The sequence below is a fragment of the Coptis chinensis genome, chromosome 5, assembly GCF_015680905.1.
Source record: "Coptis chinensis isolate HL-2020 chromosome 5, ASM1568090v1, whole genome shotgun sequence".
NCBI classification, from domain to species: Eukaryota; Viridiplantae; Streptophyta; class Magnoliopsida; order Ranunculales; family Ranunculaceae; genus Coptis; species Coptis chinensis.
In genome coordinates, this window is record NC_141460.1 from 48969565 (window position 1) to 48983651 (window position 14087).

At 37.1% G+C, this 14087-nt stretch overlaps 1 protein-coding gene and 1 long non-coding RNA gene across 2 annotated transcripts; both read left to right on the forward strand.

The window, feature by feature from the left end:
• The first annotated feature begins 5642 nt into the window (after positions 1–5642).
• On the forward strand, positions 5643–11784 carry LOC147497757 (uncharacterized). Its single transcript, XM_086563001.1, has 6 exons — positions 5643–5781; positions 5894–6084; positions 10564–10626; positions 10975–11232; positions 11318–11541; positions 11631–11784. The coding sequence occupies exons 1-6, from the start codon at positions 5643–5645 to the stop codon at positions 11734–11736; spliced, it is 981 nt and encodes a 326-aa protein (XP_086419127.1). The 3' UTR covers positions 11737–11784.
• Positions 11785–12284: 500 nt separating this feature from the next.
• Positions 12285–13087, forward strand: LOC147497758 (uncharacterized). Its single transcript, XR_015194289.1, has 3 exons — positions 12285–12392; positions 12528–12629; positions 12794–13087. It is a non-coding gene; the product is annotated as an uncharacterized LOC147497758 (long non-coding RNA).
• Positions 13088–14087: the final 1000 nt, after the last annotated feature.

Genomic DNA, 14087 nt, shown 5'->3' on the forward strand with positions numbered 1-14087 from the left:
CCAGCAGTTATGTTCCACTAGAGAAGTCAGCTGTGGAACTCCATGTTGCATAAAGATTTTTAGTACTGCATTTATGCTGTATTCTGAATCACAGTGCAACATTCATTAATACTCCGCTGGCTCCGTGCCCCTTCTCGTGGACGGGCGTGGGCGAAATATATATATATATATATATATATATATTATTCAACGCGTCCGGGGCGTATCCGTTTCCTATATTTTTGAAAAATGCCGTGTCCGCGTATCCGTGTCGGTCGTGTGGTATCATTATGCTCGGTATCCGTATCCGTGCTTTTAGCTTCTATTTGGTTATTGAGAGTAGCCTAAATTGGTTAGTTAGATTTCCAATGTAATTTGATTTTGCATAATACCATTATCATATCATCTTAGACTTACTTAATGTTTTTCCTACTAATGTGTCATGTGTTGATATCATCTTGCCATGATACTTTATTTTTGAATGTGTGGTCTTTGTACTTGATTTTTTTTTTTTTTTTGTTTTTCTTTAAGAGATCGGTTTGTTGCATTTTGCTACGATATGGATAAGTCTTGGATGTCCAAGGACCGGTTAACAAGCGAATATATTCAAGGAGTTGAAAGGTTAATTAGTGTTGGAAAGGAAGAAGGAAGTTTCATACGTTGTCCATGTAGAGATTGTTCAAATATCAACGAGTTAACTAAGACTGAGGTCAGAAATCATCTTTTCGAACGTGGTATTAGCCAAGGTTACACTATTTGGCGGTTTCATGGCGAAAGCTCTCTATTTTCCGAGACCCCGACTAGTTTTACAGAACAAGACACTTTTGGACATTATGATGAGGTTGAGACTTCTGAAGATGTTGGACATTATGATGAGACTGAGACTCCTGAAGATGTTGGATATTATGATGAGATTGAGACTCCTGAAGATGTTGAACGCATGAGAGAAATGGCGAAGGCTGCAGAGGACCATTATAATGACCGATCCCGAAATTTAAGGAATTGCTTGAAGATGCCAAACGCCTTTGTAATGAGGGTTGCTCAAAATTCACAAAGCTATCAATAGTTATCATTTTATTTAATCTGAAAAGCAAATAGTGGGTGGTCCGACACAAGTTTTTCGGGTTATTGAAGCTATTGGGACGGATGCTTCCTCAACCAAATCTCTTGCCAAATCCTTGAATGGAGTCAAGAAGACATTATCTGTTTATGGGATGAAGTACGAGAAAATACATGCATGTCCAAATGATTGTATACTCTATAGGGGTGATAAATACAAAGATGAAACTATGTGCCCTATTTGTGGAGTCTCAAGATATAAAGAGAACAAGAGAGCGACCAACAAATCGGTGGAGTACCAAAGAAAAGTTTGTGGTATTTTCCACCAATTCCAAGATTCAAGAAGATGTTTCAATCTGCCCAAACATCAAAGTCAATGACATGGCATGCCGATGAAAGGGTGGTTGATGGTAAGATGCGCCACCCAAATGAGACTCTCCAAATGGAAGTTGGTTGACGAAAAATATCCGAAATTTGCGCAGAATCCGAAATCTTAAGCCTAGCACTTTCAAATGATGGAGTCAATCCACACCGTACTCTTAGTACTAAGTATAGTTTATGGCCTGTTATGCTGGTCACATACAACCTCCCACCGTGGCTATGCATGAAAAGAAAGTATATGATGCTTACGATGTTGATATCAGGTCCAAATCAACCTGGAAACAATATCGACGTCTACTTGGCACCCTTGGTTGACGACTTACATGTTTTGTGGGAGATAGGGGTGGATGCTTATGATGTGTACCGTCATGAATCATTTATACTTAAAGTTGTTTTGTTATGGACAATCAATGATCTTCCTGCATATAGCAATCTTTCTGGGTGCACTGTGAAAGGTTATTTTGCTTGTCCTATTTGCGGCGAGGGCACGTCTTCAACCAGGCTTAAGCACTCTGGGAAGAACGTATACACAGCCAATAGAAGATTTCTTCCGCGCTATCATCCATATCGAAGACAAAAAAAAGCCTTCAATGGTAAAACAGAGCTGCGGGAGGCACCTGAACCCTTAACTGGTTTGAAAGTACTAGAAGAAGTTGAAGGGATCAAAGTCATATGGGGAACAAAGGGAACCATTACGGGTGCTACCAATTGTTTTAAGAAGAAATCAGTTTTTTAGCTTCCATACTGGAGATATCTAGAACTCCGACATAATGTGGATTTTATGCACACGGAGAAAAATGTATGTGACAGCATTGTTGGGACCCTACTTAACATTCCACGTAAAAATAAAGACACCATTAAGTCTCGTCTTGACCTCCAAGAAATGGGTCTAAGGACAGAATTGGCTCCAACAATTGGGGAAAAGCGATCGTTCTTGCCTCCGGCTTGTCACACACTATCTAGAGATGAGAAAAAAAGACTATGCAAAACTTTGCATGAGTTAAAAGTCCCAAGTGGATACTCTTCGAATTTTAGGCCTCTTGTCTCGATGCAAGATCTAAAACTGCAAAATATGAAGTCGCACGACTGTCATGTTTTGATGCAGCAACTTCTTCCGGTTGCAATAAGAACAATTTTGCCAAAGAATGTGAGATGTGCAATTATTAGGCTATGTTCTTTTTAAGGCTATTTGCTTTCGAAGTAATAGATAAGGAAAAATTGCCTCAAATTCAGGAAGACATTGTGCTCACGATGTTTCTTTGGAAAAGTATTTTCCGCCATCATTTTTCGACGCGTTATGATTCATCTAACAATGCACCTTGTCGAGAAGTTGATCTTTGTGGTCCCAGATTCTACCGATGGATGTATGCATTTGAGAGGTACAATGAATTATATATTACCCTTCAATATTTCTTAATGCTTTTCTTTATAAACATTACTATTGTTCAATCTCTTAGGTACATGACCGTGTTAAAGGGCTTTATACGCAATCGAAATCGACCGGAAGCTTGTATTGCTGAGAATTACATTGCAGAGGAAGCAATTGAATTTTGTAGCGAATTCTTACCTGACTTAGATGCAATTGGGATTCCTCTCCATAAAGATAACACTACCACAGATTTGATATCATCTGGAAATCTTCCCCGAGGAAGTACCCATAGTCAAGTAGATAGAAAAACATTGGACCAGGCACATCTCTATGTGTTGCAAAACACAAGAGATGTTCAGCCTTACATCGAGTAAGGTTTCTTTAGTTGTTCACTTTAAAAGTCTATTTTAGTTCCTTGGTTTCTGATTCGATAGCTAACTAGTTTATTTTGTGGCCTAACATGATAGAGAACATATGAACTATCCGGAAGGAACAACAACCTCGTAAATAAAAAAACCCACATGGTTGCATCTTGAAACACAATCGCCATTTAGTGATTGGCTTAGAGACAAGGTATATTATAAATTGGTTTTTTTGTTTTTGTTATTTTTGTATGTTAATTTAACTTAGATTAGGACTAAAATGTTTACACAACAATACCACGAGTTTTTTTTGGAGAGGGGAATCCTCGACAACAAGGTGTCAAACACCTTGAAGTGGGTATCGAAGGGGCCTTTGGCACATGTTTACAAATATTCTACCTATGTCACTAATGGTTATCGTTTTGCCACGAAATGGCAAGACGCTTTACGGAAAGTAAATCAAAATAGTGGCGTGAGTTTGACAGCAACAACACCACAGGTTTCAAGCGCAAAGGATCAAAACCCAATTTTTTCGAACATGTCTTTCTACGGTGTTATTGCTGAAATATGGTTGCTCGATTATACAAATTTCAAGATTCCAATGTTCAAGTGTGACTGGGTTGATAGCAAGAATGCAATTAGGAAGGATGACATGGGTTTCACTTTAGTGGATCTTGGTAGAGTTGGCTATAAATCTGATTCCTTCATCCTAGCTTCTCAGGCCGAGCAAGTTTTCTATGTACCTGATCAACTTGACCCAACATGGTTAGTTGTTGTAGAATCTCCTCAAAGATGCTTTCCGCGAATCTGACGACGATAACGATGATGAGCTCGTTGATGCTCATGTAGGAGATGACAATTTTGTTGAATTGCCAAATGTTGACTCATTGGATGTTAATGACGAATCTCAGTCAGTTTACGTCCATGAAGATTGCGAGGGCACTTGGGTTGAGCATAAAGAAACTTCTTGATTTATTAGTTTTCATTGTTTTTGTGGTGGAATCGATATTTGGTTTGTTAATAAGAGATTGTGACCAACTTTTGTCATTTATGTATTGTCCTTACGATTATTTTGGTTCTGTTCAAATTATGATATCAAGTTTTTGCCATAGACATGCTTGTTGCTACTGATCAATGTCATCTTCTAATGATTTTCCTATTCTATAGTTTTTTTGTAAGGTTTAGTTAGATATGGATCCAAAAACAAGTGCCAAATCATCTCAGAGAAAAAAAGGAAGCATCCAATCGAGGAAGGTGACAATATTACAAGTGTTAGGGGTCAAGCTAAAAAACTTTCACTCACTAAGCATTTTAAAGGTAAGCTTGTGGTGGAGTTTAATGTGAAAGGAAAGATCAAAGGTGCATTTATTCGAAGCGAGTTCAGTAATTGGGTTGGCACACTAGTTAAAAATATGGTTCCACTAGCTGAGTACCCAAACTGGACGAAAGTTGACAAGCAAATAAAAGATGATGTATGGGATTCAGTGCTGGTAAGCGGTTGTTTTGCCTATTATACTGATTTTGAATTATTATTATTGTCTTTATAGAAGTGTAGACTCATCTCTGCCTTGGTTATTTGTAGGAAAAATTTGAGGCAGATCCTAAGTTTAAGAAAAAAGGATTGCAAAGAATGTGGTAAGATATGGCGGAAATTTAAGAATTATTGCACAAAATATTTTTGTCATACCTTACATAGATGACCCGATCTAATGAATCCACCAAAAATCTATCCGAATGTTAAGAAGCAAGATTGGGAGAAATTTGTAAAAATAAGGTTATCGGAAGAGTTCCGTATATATCTCCATTTCCTTTGAATTTTCATTTCTAATAAATTTATAATTTTGTTAAGGTGTGATAAACTAATATACTATTTTCATTTGGGCTGTTAGGAACTAAGCAAGATTCAATTGGAAAGAAGAAACTTGAACAAGTATAACCATCGACTAAGCAAATTAGGTTATGATGGCCTTGTCGATAAGATGGTAAGTAGATATTATATTTAAGTTTGTTAGATAAAACCAACGTAGGTAATCTAATATTACTTGGTTGGTTTGGTTATTTGTAATTGATAATAGATAGAAGCTGGGATACCTATTGATGAAGATGATAGATCTCTTTTGTGGCGTTTAGCTCGACAAGACAAAAGTGGTGAATATCTTTGATGATGCCACAAAGGAGGTAGTTCAAAAGATTGTAAGTATCAAGCTCATCATTGTATGTGTGTTTTGACGAAGCATATTTGATATTGTGTAGGATACCTAGCTTGATATATTGATGTATTTTTGTACTTGATCTAGATGATGTGGTTCCCTATCTAGCTTGATCTAGCTTCGATTTATGATTTTTTTTTTTTTTTGCTGAACTAGCAAGCATAACAATGAACGCCCGACACGAGATTGAATGTAGTCTAGTAGTAGGCACTTCTAGGCACCTTTCCATCGGGGTTCGGTTCCAAACCCCTTTGAGAGATAACTTTCAAAGCTTCTACGGGCATGGCTTTTCACAGCCTTTGCTTGCTACCTTTGACTTCGCCGCTTATCCCTCCAAGGCTTCCTTTCTTGAAAGCTTCCTCTCCTTTTAAGTGGAGTGATCTTTCGCTTCCTCGACGCATACCCGGAAATAAAGATCAGGGTATCCCCTATTGAGTAAGCCAAAGCAAGCAACCGCCTTTAGTTAAACGGCGGGGAAGCTCCTCGCCTCGGAGGGTTTGATGGACTTATTCAAGTGTGGGACATCACTTCAGGTAGTCTCAAGTGTACACTTGAAGGTCCAGGAGGGGGTATTGAGTGGGTTAGGTGGCATCCAAGAGGATATGTGGTCTTAGCTGGTTCAGAGGATTCCACAAAGATGGATGTGGAATGGAGACAAGAATGTCTTTTGAATATGTTTTCTGGTCATAGTAACATCATCGCGTGTGGTGATTTTACCCCGATGGTAAAATGGTTTGTACCGGGTTCGAGGATGCATCATTGAGGATCCGGAATCCCAGAAATGGAGAGTGTGTGCATGTTGTTAGAGATCATCCATATCATACGGAGAGACACATGTTTTTTTTTTGATCGCCAGTTTAGGTTGTTAACGGGGTCCCCTACCCCTTCTCATTAAAATAATAATAGTGAGTTACAACCCGAATATAAGTTTTTCCCCAGCATCGTCAGTATACAATTTTCTTAATATCCTCGAAAACGAAATGGGAATAACTTCTATGAAACTAACGAAGGAATATTACAAGCTAATGCATCCGCTAACTTATTACATTCCCTATAGGTATGCTTAATAGCAAACATTTCCAAACAATCAATTATTTCAAACACATCTGCTAACAGCTTCCTTCCTTGCCACGGCACTTTACTTCGCTTTTGTATAAAGCGAAATAACATTAGTCGAGTCTATCCTAGCTTCCACCTTGGTACGGTGATGTTTGCCTCGCTAGCTTTAGTCCCTTGTACACTCCCTCTAATTCTATAAGTGCAATGGTATTGAACCTTGATAGCCCTTTTGCTGCTGCTGTGACATTGCCGTCATGCTCTCGAGTGTTCTTTCCCCATCCTCCGTTAATCCCTTTAAAGAGTACCATTAGAGTTCAATTTGTGATGCCTTCGCAAGGGCGTTCCCACTTGCACTGGACGGTTCCTTTCGACTAACTTGGACATGCACAGATTCCACTGTTCCATAAACCTGATTCTCTCAGCCCATCCTCCATTACCAGGTTCCAAGCTTTGCGGCTTCACCTTAACATCACGCATTATCAGCTCCACAAGCTGGCGACCAATCCGGTACTTATTTTTTCGAATATTCACAAGATTGCGCTCATTCCAAACCCAAGAGAAAAAGCATTTATACACAACCGAATTGCATCTTTTTACATCCCTTTCCTTTACTCAATCCCATTATCCATTCCAGCTCATCCTCCCATTCAACGGCCACCATTCTACAATATCCAAATCTCTTCAAAGATTTCGTTCCACATGTAATGCGCAAACGCATATTCAGAGAACGGATGACAATCGGTTTCATCCTTCGTCCACAAATTCCACATAAAGCCGACTCAACAACCTTATATCTCTTTAATTTAACCAATGTCTTTATCCCATCTTGGAACAAAGATCCGGCTAATAAAAGAGTGCCTAGGTATATTATTAGGGAACCATACCAGGTTTGTCCATGATAGGCTTTGGCACTTTCTTCTTAGGCGTGATAAGTTTCCTTTAGTTCGAACTCACCATGAACTGTAGGAGTCCAAACCACTGTCTTCTCCCCCCATTAACTTCGACTTCATCTTCTCGCCTTTGTTTGATAATCTCCGCATATGTCTCTCAGATTTTGTTCGCACCCTGCCATTCCCCATTATGTATCGGGCACCGGGCTTTGCACTTAGACTCACATTAGAAACATAAGTGAGCCCTCCCGAGAAATAAGGTTTGAGATTCCTACTTTGGATGCCAAGGGTCCATCCATAAGTTTATGTCTCTGCTGCCGTCCCAACTTGATAACATACTAACCCCTTAGCATCCTCTCTTCCCAACAAGATACTTCTCCAACTCCACGAGCAATCGTTAGGAATTTTCATGTCCCAAAAAACCTTGTTTTTGATCAAATTCTTCCACACCCACTTAGTCCATAGGGTTTCCTTCCACACCCACTTAGTCCATAGGGACTGACATGTTGAATTAATAATAGATTGTCATCCGTGATAAGTTTAGATATTATAATAATTAGCACCATTTTCCATATCGCAGTTTAGGTTGTAAATCTAAATTGAAATATTTATAGTGAGCAGGTTGGCTTGTTTTACAATCGTTTGAAACTTGTAATCTTGAAGTTTTGTTTATAAGCTTAAAATTGAGAGGAATTACTCGTACCACGAGACCTTTGACACAAAAAGACACGCGTTGATTATTAGATAAAATTTACGCCCGGTTACATTATAATACCCGCTATAGGTAATCATATGGTACTAATCGAGTTATGAAGATATGGTTCCCAAAAAGATCCAGAATTCTGTCTACTCTAGCATTGGTTGCCCTTTGCCAAGATAGATCACGCCAGCCAGTTGTTCTTGAGGCATTTATGGATTATAGCAACCCAAAGAAATTTGCCTTTGTTTAGAGACTTGGGGGGTTAGACGACACTATTATTGCTCGCCCCAAGACAGAAGTTTGTTATATTGAAAGTGGCTCCGATGAAACGGGGTGAAGACTCTCATAGTTTTGGTAAGGGAAAACAAGTTGTCGATGTTGAAATTTGGGCGAAATGGATAACAAAAACCTATTTATTCCGATGGATTGGTTGCATACCACCGGCAGCCTATTTATACCGATAACGGACAGCCTATTTATTCCTCGACTCTCATAGATCCTACTTGTTTTCTGTCTTAGATGTTTGCGATTTGCCATCCGCTTTCACGGAGGTTGTAATGGGTGGTGTTATTTGCTCTGCTTTGAAGCTGTTGCATGCATACCACGCTGCTTGGATGCATTGTGCTTGAATAACAAAGGCCCGCAAGACGTTAAGGATTGCAATGCTTTGAGGTCCTTTGTAAGAATATTTACTTCCGGGACGTATGTACGGCTCTTTCCGGGATGCTCCGGGATCATTGTCTACGGATTGGATGAACTCTACCGATGAACTATGTATTTACTGCATATGTATTTATCACATGTGTATTGTATGTATGCGTAATCTTGCATGTACCGCGGTAATTTGCATGTGTATTTACTTGCATGTATTTACTGCATGTATTTATTTACTGCATATGTCACGAATGTATTTTTGCATGTCTACCGTGATAATCTTGCATGTGTGTACCGCATCACGAATTAAACTCTACCGATATATGTATTTACTTGCAAAGTTCAAACAGTTATAAATGAGATCTTTACACTATTTTCAGTATTTTGCTCTTCTTGTACCGTGTTTTGCCATTTTGGCTATTTTCCCTCGCCTTGTCCAAATGTTAGACTTGGTCTTGTGGTATTGGCGTCTTGCCCACACTTGTGCCACTTCATCGTAAGGTTTTCAGTATCACAACTTTGAGGTTAACAACACCTCTCAAACAAAGGGTGTTGAGCTAAGTTGGACTATATATGCATTAACTTGGTCAATTTCTTGCGGATACTTTTCTATTTATGGTTAGTTCATCCAATTGAACCACCTTACCTATAATAGTATAATACTATCTTATTTTCTACGACAAAGTAATATTTCTTTTTCTTATTATAGTATAGATATAGAATAAGTATGGCTCCACCTCCGGATGAAGCAACTATTGCTACTATAGTTGAGATGGGTTTTACTCGAGCCTTGAGGCGGTGGAAACAAACGATTGGAGCCGCCAATCGAAAGTTATGAAGATATGGTACACAATCCAGTTGAACCATAACTTTCACCAGATCTCGAGTCACCACACGCTTTGACATCGTATCTCGCCAACCGAAGTTGAGGTGTTGGCAAGATCTACAATTCCAATATATCGGTATCTACTCATCTTCTCGTGCGAAAGAAAGATAAGAATAATCCGATCATAAATTAGCTTAATTATTTACATATCGATATTATCTCCTACACATTGACTAAGTTTTCTATGATGGTTTTAACGATTTACTACTCTTGCGAAAACGAATGACAATCTTGAAAATCTGCCGCCTTCGCCTCTTCTTAGAACAGCCCGTGGTCGCTCATTCGTTGATTTTGAATTTTATATCTATTTTTTTGAAGGAGGAGCTGAAAAATAAGGTAGAGGAGGGGGTTTTGGCAACGGAAGGAAAGAATGACATACTTACTATGGCATTGGGAACTCCGTGAGCCTAGTGGTCGAAGTTAGGGGTGGACAATATAATGACTCCCACTATGTACTTCAATCTTCCTAATAAAAGATCAAAGAAATATCACGAGGATTTGGAAGTGAAGTTGAAAGAGAAAGAAGCTCAAAACGAAGTTGAAAATTTTGGTGCTACATGTGCTTAAAGAACAAGGTGAGACTAATTCACCAAATGACAATTTAATGTTGAGCGAGTTGCTCAAGCAAGGACCAAAACTTCGTCAACTCGTTGCCATTAAAAAATGTGGAATCTAATAGTGCCAAAAGTGATAATAGGCATAAGGTGATTGGCAAGTCTAAGCGGGTAAAGTTTTTGGCTTTAAATTTGTATTTTTGATTTTCTACATATTTCAAGTGTTCTCTTTAACTAAACTCATATTTAATGTATAGAGAAAAAAGATGGTGGTCAACAAAAAAGGTGTGACTTCAAGAAAACTTAAGTCGAAAAATGTACAGTAAGCTCATTCTATAGTTGCCTTAACCATGTTATATTCATTGTGGTATAATAAATGCAGGGAATGATAATGAGCTTTTTCATTCATTTATTCCAAGTGCTTCACATATACTAACTTGATGTACACTTCGTCATATAGTCAAAAATAGACAACGGAAAGAGCATTGTGGATTCCGAAAAACTTAAAGCTAAAGATGGGAAGGTAAAAAAAAAATATTTTCTTAATTAAAAAGGTTGATTAAATGTTTGTGTCAAATTTGTTACTAGATAATGTTGTTTTGTTTTGCTTATTTTTATAGTAGTAAATGCAGGGAATGATAATGTAGTTTTTTCATTCTTTTATTCCAAGTGCTTCACATATACTAACTTGATGTACACTTTGTCGTATAGTCAAAAATAGACAACAGAAAGAGCATTGTGGATTCCGAAAAACTTAAAGCTAAAGATGGGAAGGTAAAAAAAATATTTTCTTAATTAAAAAGGTTGATTAAATGTTTGTGTCAAATTTGTTACTAGATAATCTTGTCTTTGTTTTGCTTATTTGTTATAGGACCAAGATTGTAGATTGGCATTGGGATCTAAAGACAACATTGTTGCCGAAGGTCGTGTTTTAGCAAGGAAGGGGCCAGAGGATACTGTTCACAACATGCCTTTGGGAGAGTCATATATGAAGGTCTCAATAAATAAAGCATTGTGTGGTGATGCCTTTCTCCCAGTTCGAAACGGCGATGAACATGTATTTGTTAAAGATGCAGTAAACTCGTTTGTGGCATGGCCTAAGGAACTTGTGATACTTAAAAGTGACGAGGTAGTATAAGGATATGGATATTTGTATGGTAATTTATTTAATTTTGTTATATAAATATCAATTTTGTTCATCAACTTTTTGTTAGGTAGAGAAGCGTATTCCACTTCCGCGGGGCAGTATTCAATATAAGATCAGAAAAGTTTGTGGATTGTGTCGACAAAAAGTGAAAGAAAACGCTTTTATAGAAGTTCCAATGGTTGGAACTCTTTTCCATGATGAGATGGAGGAAGTACGAGTTTCAAAAGATGAGTTGATGGATGTGTGTGAGAAGAGAATGTTAAATGGTAGCTGCATTATCTCCTACATGAGGTATGAATAATTTGGTGAACTTATTTGTGTTAGTTATAATTTAACTTTTCATATGCGATGACTTAACAGAATGTATATATATGTTGTAGATATTTATATGCGACTTTTGGAATTGCTCGAGCAAAGTATGCATTTGGTAACCCAGAAAGTTTTACTATTTATACAAAAGATGATGAGAAGGCTCGATATATTTAGAAGTTGGCTGAAGAACACGGTGATCGTGTGCTTTTAATTCCTTTCAACACAGGGTAACTGTGTTTATACATTTGTAGTACATATACATTATTTTCATATAATTAAAATTATTTTATTTTTATTTATTTTTTTCCGATTGGTTATATAATTAAAAGTACTTAATTGAATTTGTATCCACATAACTAGTCATGTAGGGGCATTGGGTCTTAATGGTTCTTGACATACCATCAATGGAAGTGTAATCTTGGTTGGATTCTTTAAAAAGATTTTAGGTGGGCCTTGGATCCAGCTTTTAAATTATTAGTAAACACGCGAGTTTAGTCTTTATTTATTGTATTTTTCATTGTATATTTGATTCTATCTTGAAAATAATGAGAATGAAACAAATGCATTTTCATTTTTAGTCACGATCAAGACATCAAATATGTCCAAAGGAAAGAGAAAGATGAATCCAAATCCAAATTGGAACTATGTGACAAGTAAGCTTAGTTTCTTTGGAATACAATACAAAGTATCTTTCAATTTGTGTATGTGTTAATGCAAGTATTAATTATGTATAGTGCCCACAACAACAAGGAGGGATTGTATGCGGATATTATGTATTGCGCTTTATGCGAGATTTAGTAGAGGATCCTGGTCCACCGATAAAAAAGAAGGTGACTACAAAGTAGCATTATTTTTCATATAGTCTTAGCTAGCTTATAAATTGGTGCATTTGTAAATATGGTAGGCAATGCATTGCCTGCATCATTTATTTTCATAATATTTATAATATATTTTTCGTCGAACAGGTATTGGAGTTCTCTAGCAAGAAGAGTTACACCAATGAAATAGATGAACTTCGTCTTGAATTCATCGACTTTATCCAACAATTTATCGAGTAGTTAATTTGGGTAAGTGGGTTTCCATATTTTCCCTTTGTTTATGTATATATATACTTTTCTTATCGTTTTTTTTTTTTTTTTTCTTACTTGTATAATATACCCTTCTTGATTCACTTGTTTTTTAATTTTATATACTAGTCATAGTGGAATGACGACTTCATGATATGATGCAGGTGTCATGGATCGATGGATCGATTAACAGATGAATAGATGGCAGCTAGGTTTTTGGTGTTGGAAGTGCGCACAATAAGCTAAGATATTGCTAGGATAGTATTGGCGTTATGTAGTTTTTTTTTTTTTTTTTTTAATTATGATTCTTTTGGTATTGGAATGACTTCTTTTGTTGAGAGTCAAACTAGATGAAAAATACTTGGTTTGATCGATGAAATCAATAGAAGTTAATTGTTTTAAATGTTGTTTCTTTCTTCTTGAGTGGATGTTGTTTCCGTATCATAAAGCAGGTTAAAGTGATTTTGGTTGTGATGTTTTGATAAATGTATGTGGATGTTGTTTATGTCATAAAGCAGGTTAATGGGATTTTGGTTATGACATATAGGATGCAGGTTGAGAAATGAATACGATTGAATACTAAAATGAGAAAATGTTTTTAAAAAAAATTATTTTCATTTGTCTCACTTTTGAAAAAAGTGACATAATATCTATTCAAAGTGACACAACTGACCACTCTTATGTGTCGCTTTCTTTTTCATACGAGTTATATGGAGTTGATTCCCAAAAGTGACACAAGAAGCAAGGGGCTTTTGTGTCACTTTTGGCATTTGTTGTGTCTCACTCTGGTCCAAAAGTGACACAACTAGTATACTTAATGTGTCACTTTTGACGTACTTATGTCTCACTCTGGTCCAAAAGTGACACAACTAGTATACTTAATGTGTCACTTTTAACGAAATTATGTCTCACTCTGGTCCAAAAGTGACACAACTAGTATACTTAATGTGTCACTTTTGACGTACTTATGTCTCACTCTGGTCTAAAAGTGATACAACTAGTATACTTAATGTGTCACTTTTGACGTACTTATGTCTCACTCTGGTCCAAAAGTGACACAACTAGTATACTTAATGTGTCACTTTTGACGTACTTATGTCTCACTCTAGTCCAAAAGTGACACAACTAATATATTTAATGTGTCACTTTTGACGTACTTATGTCTCACTCTGGTCCAAAAGTGACACAACTAGTATACTTAATGTGTCACTTTTAACGAAATTATGTCTCACTCTAGTTCTAAACGGATACAACTAGTGTCACTTTTGATAAGCACTGTGACACTCTTTCTTAAAAGTGACACAAGAGGTTATTCTTAAGTGTCACTTTTATTAACAAAAAGTGACACATTTAGTAAGGCTTTTGTGTCACTTTTGGTAGAACTTTATGTGTCGGGGGCTTATAGGTCACTCCAGAATTAGTTTCAAAAGTGACACAAGTGACTTCTTGTGTCACTTA

What these genes read in the sequence shown, in the direction of transcription:
- LOC147497757 (XM_086563001.1), top strand. Translation starts at nt 5,643, where the DNA reads ATGGCTTTTCACAGCCTTTGCTTGCTACCTTTGACTTCGCCGCTTATC. An exon ending in TGATACTTAAAAGTGACGAG is followed by an intron (nt 11,233 to 11,317) that starts GTAGTATAAGGA and finishes ACTTTTTGTTAG; the next exon opens with GTAGAGAAGCGTATTCCACT. An exon ending in TGCATTATCTCCTACATGAG is followed by an intron (nt 11,542 to 11,630) that starts GTATGAATAATT and finishes TATATGTTGTAG; the next exon opens with ATATTTATATGCGACTTTTG.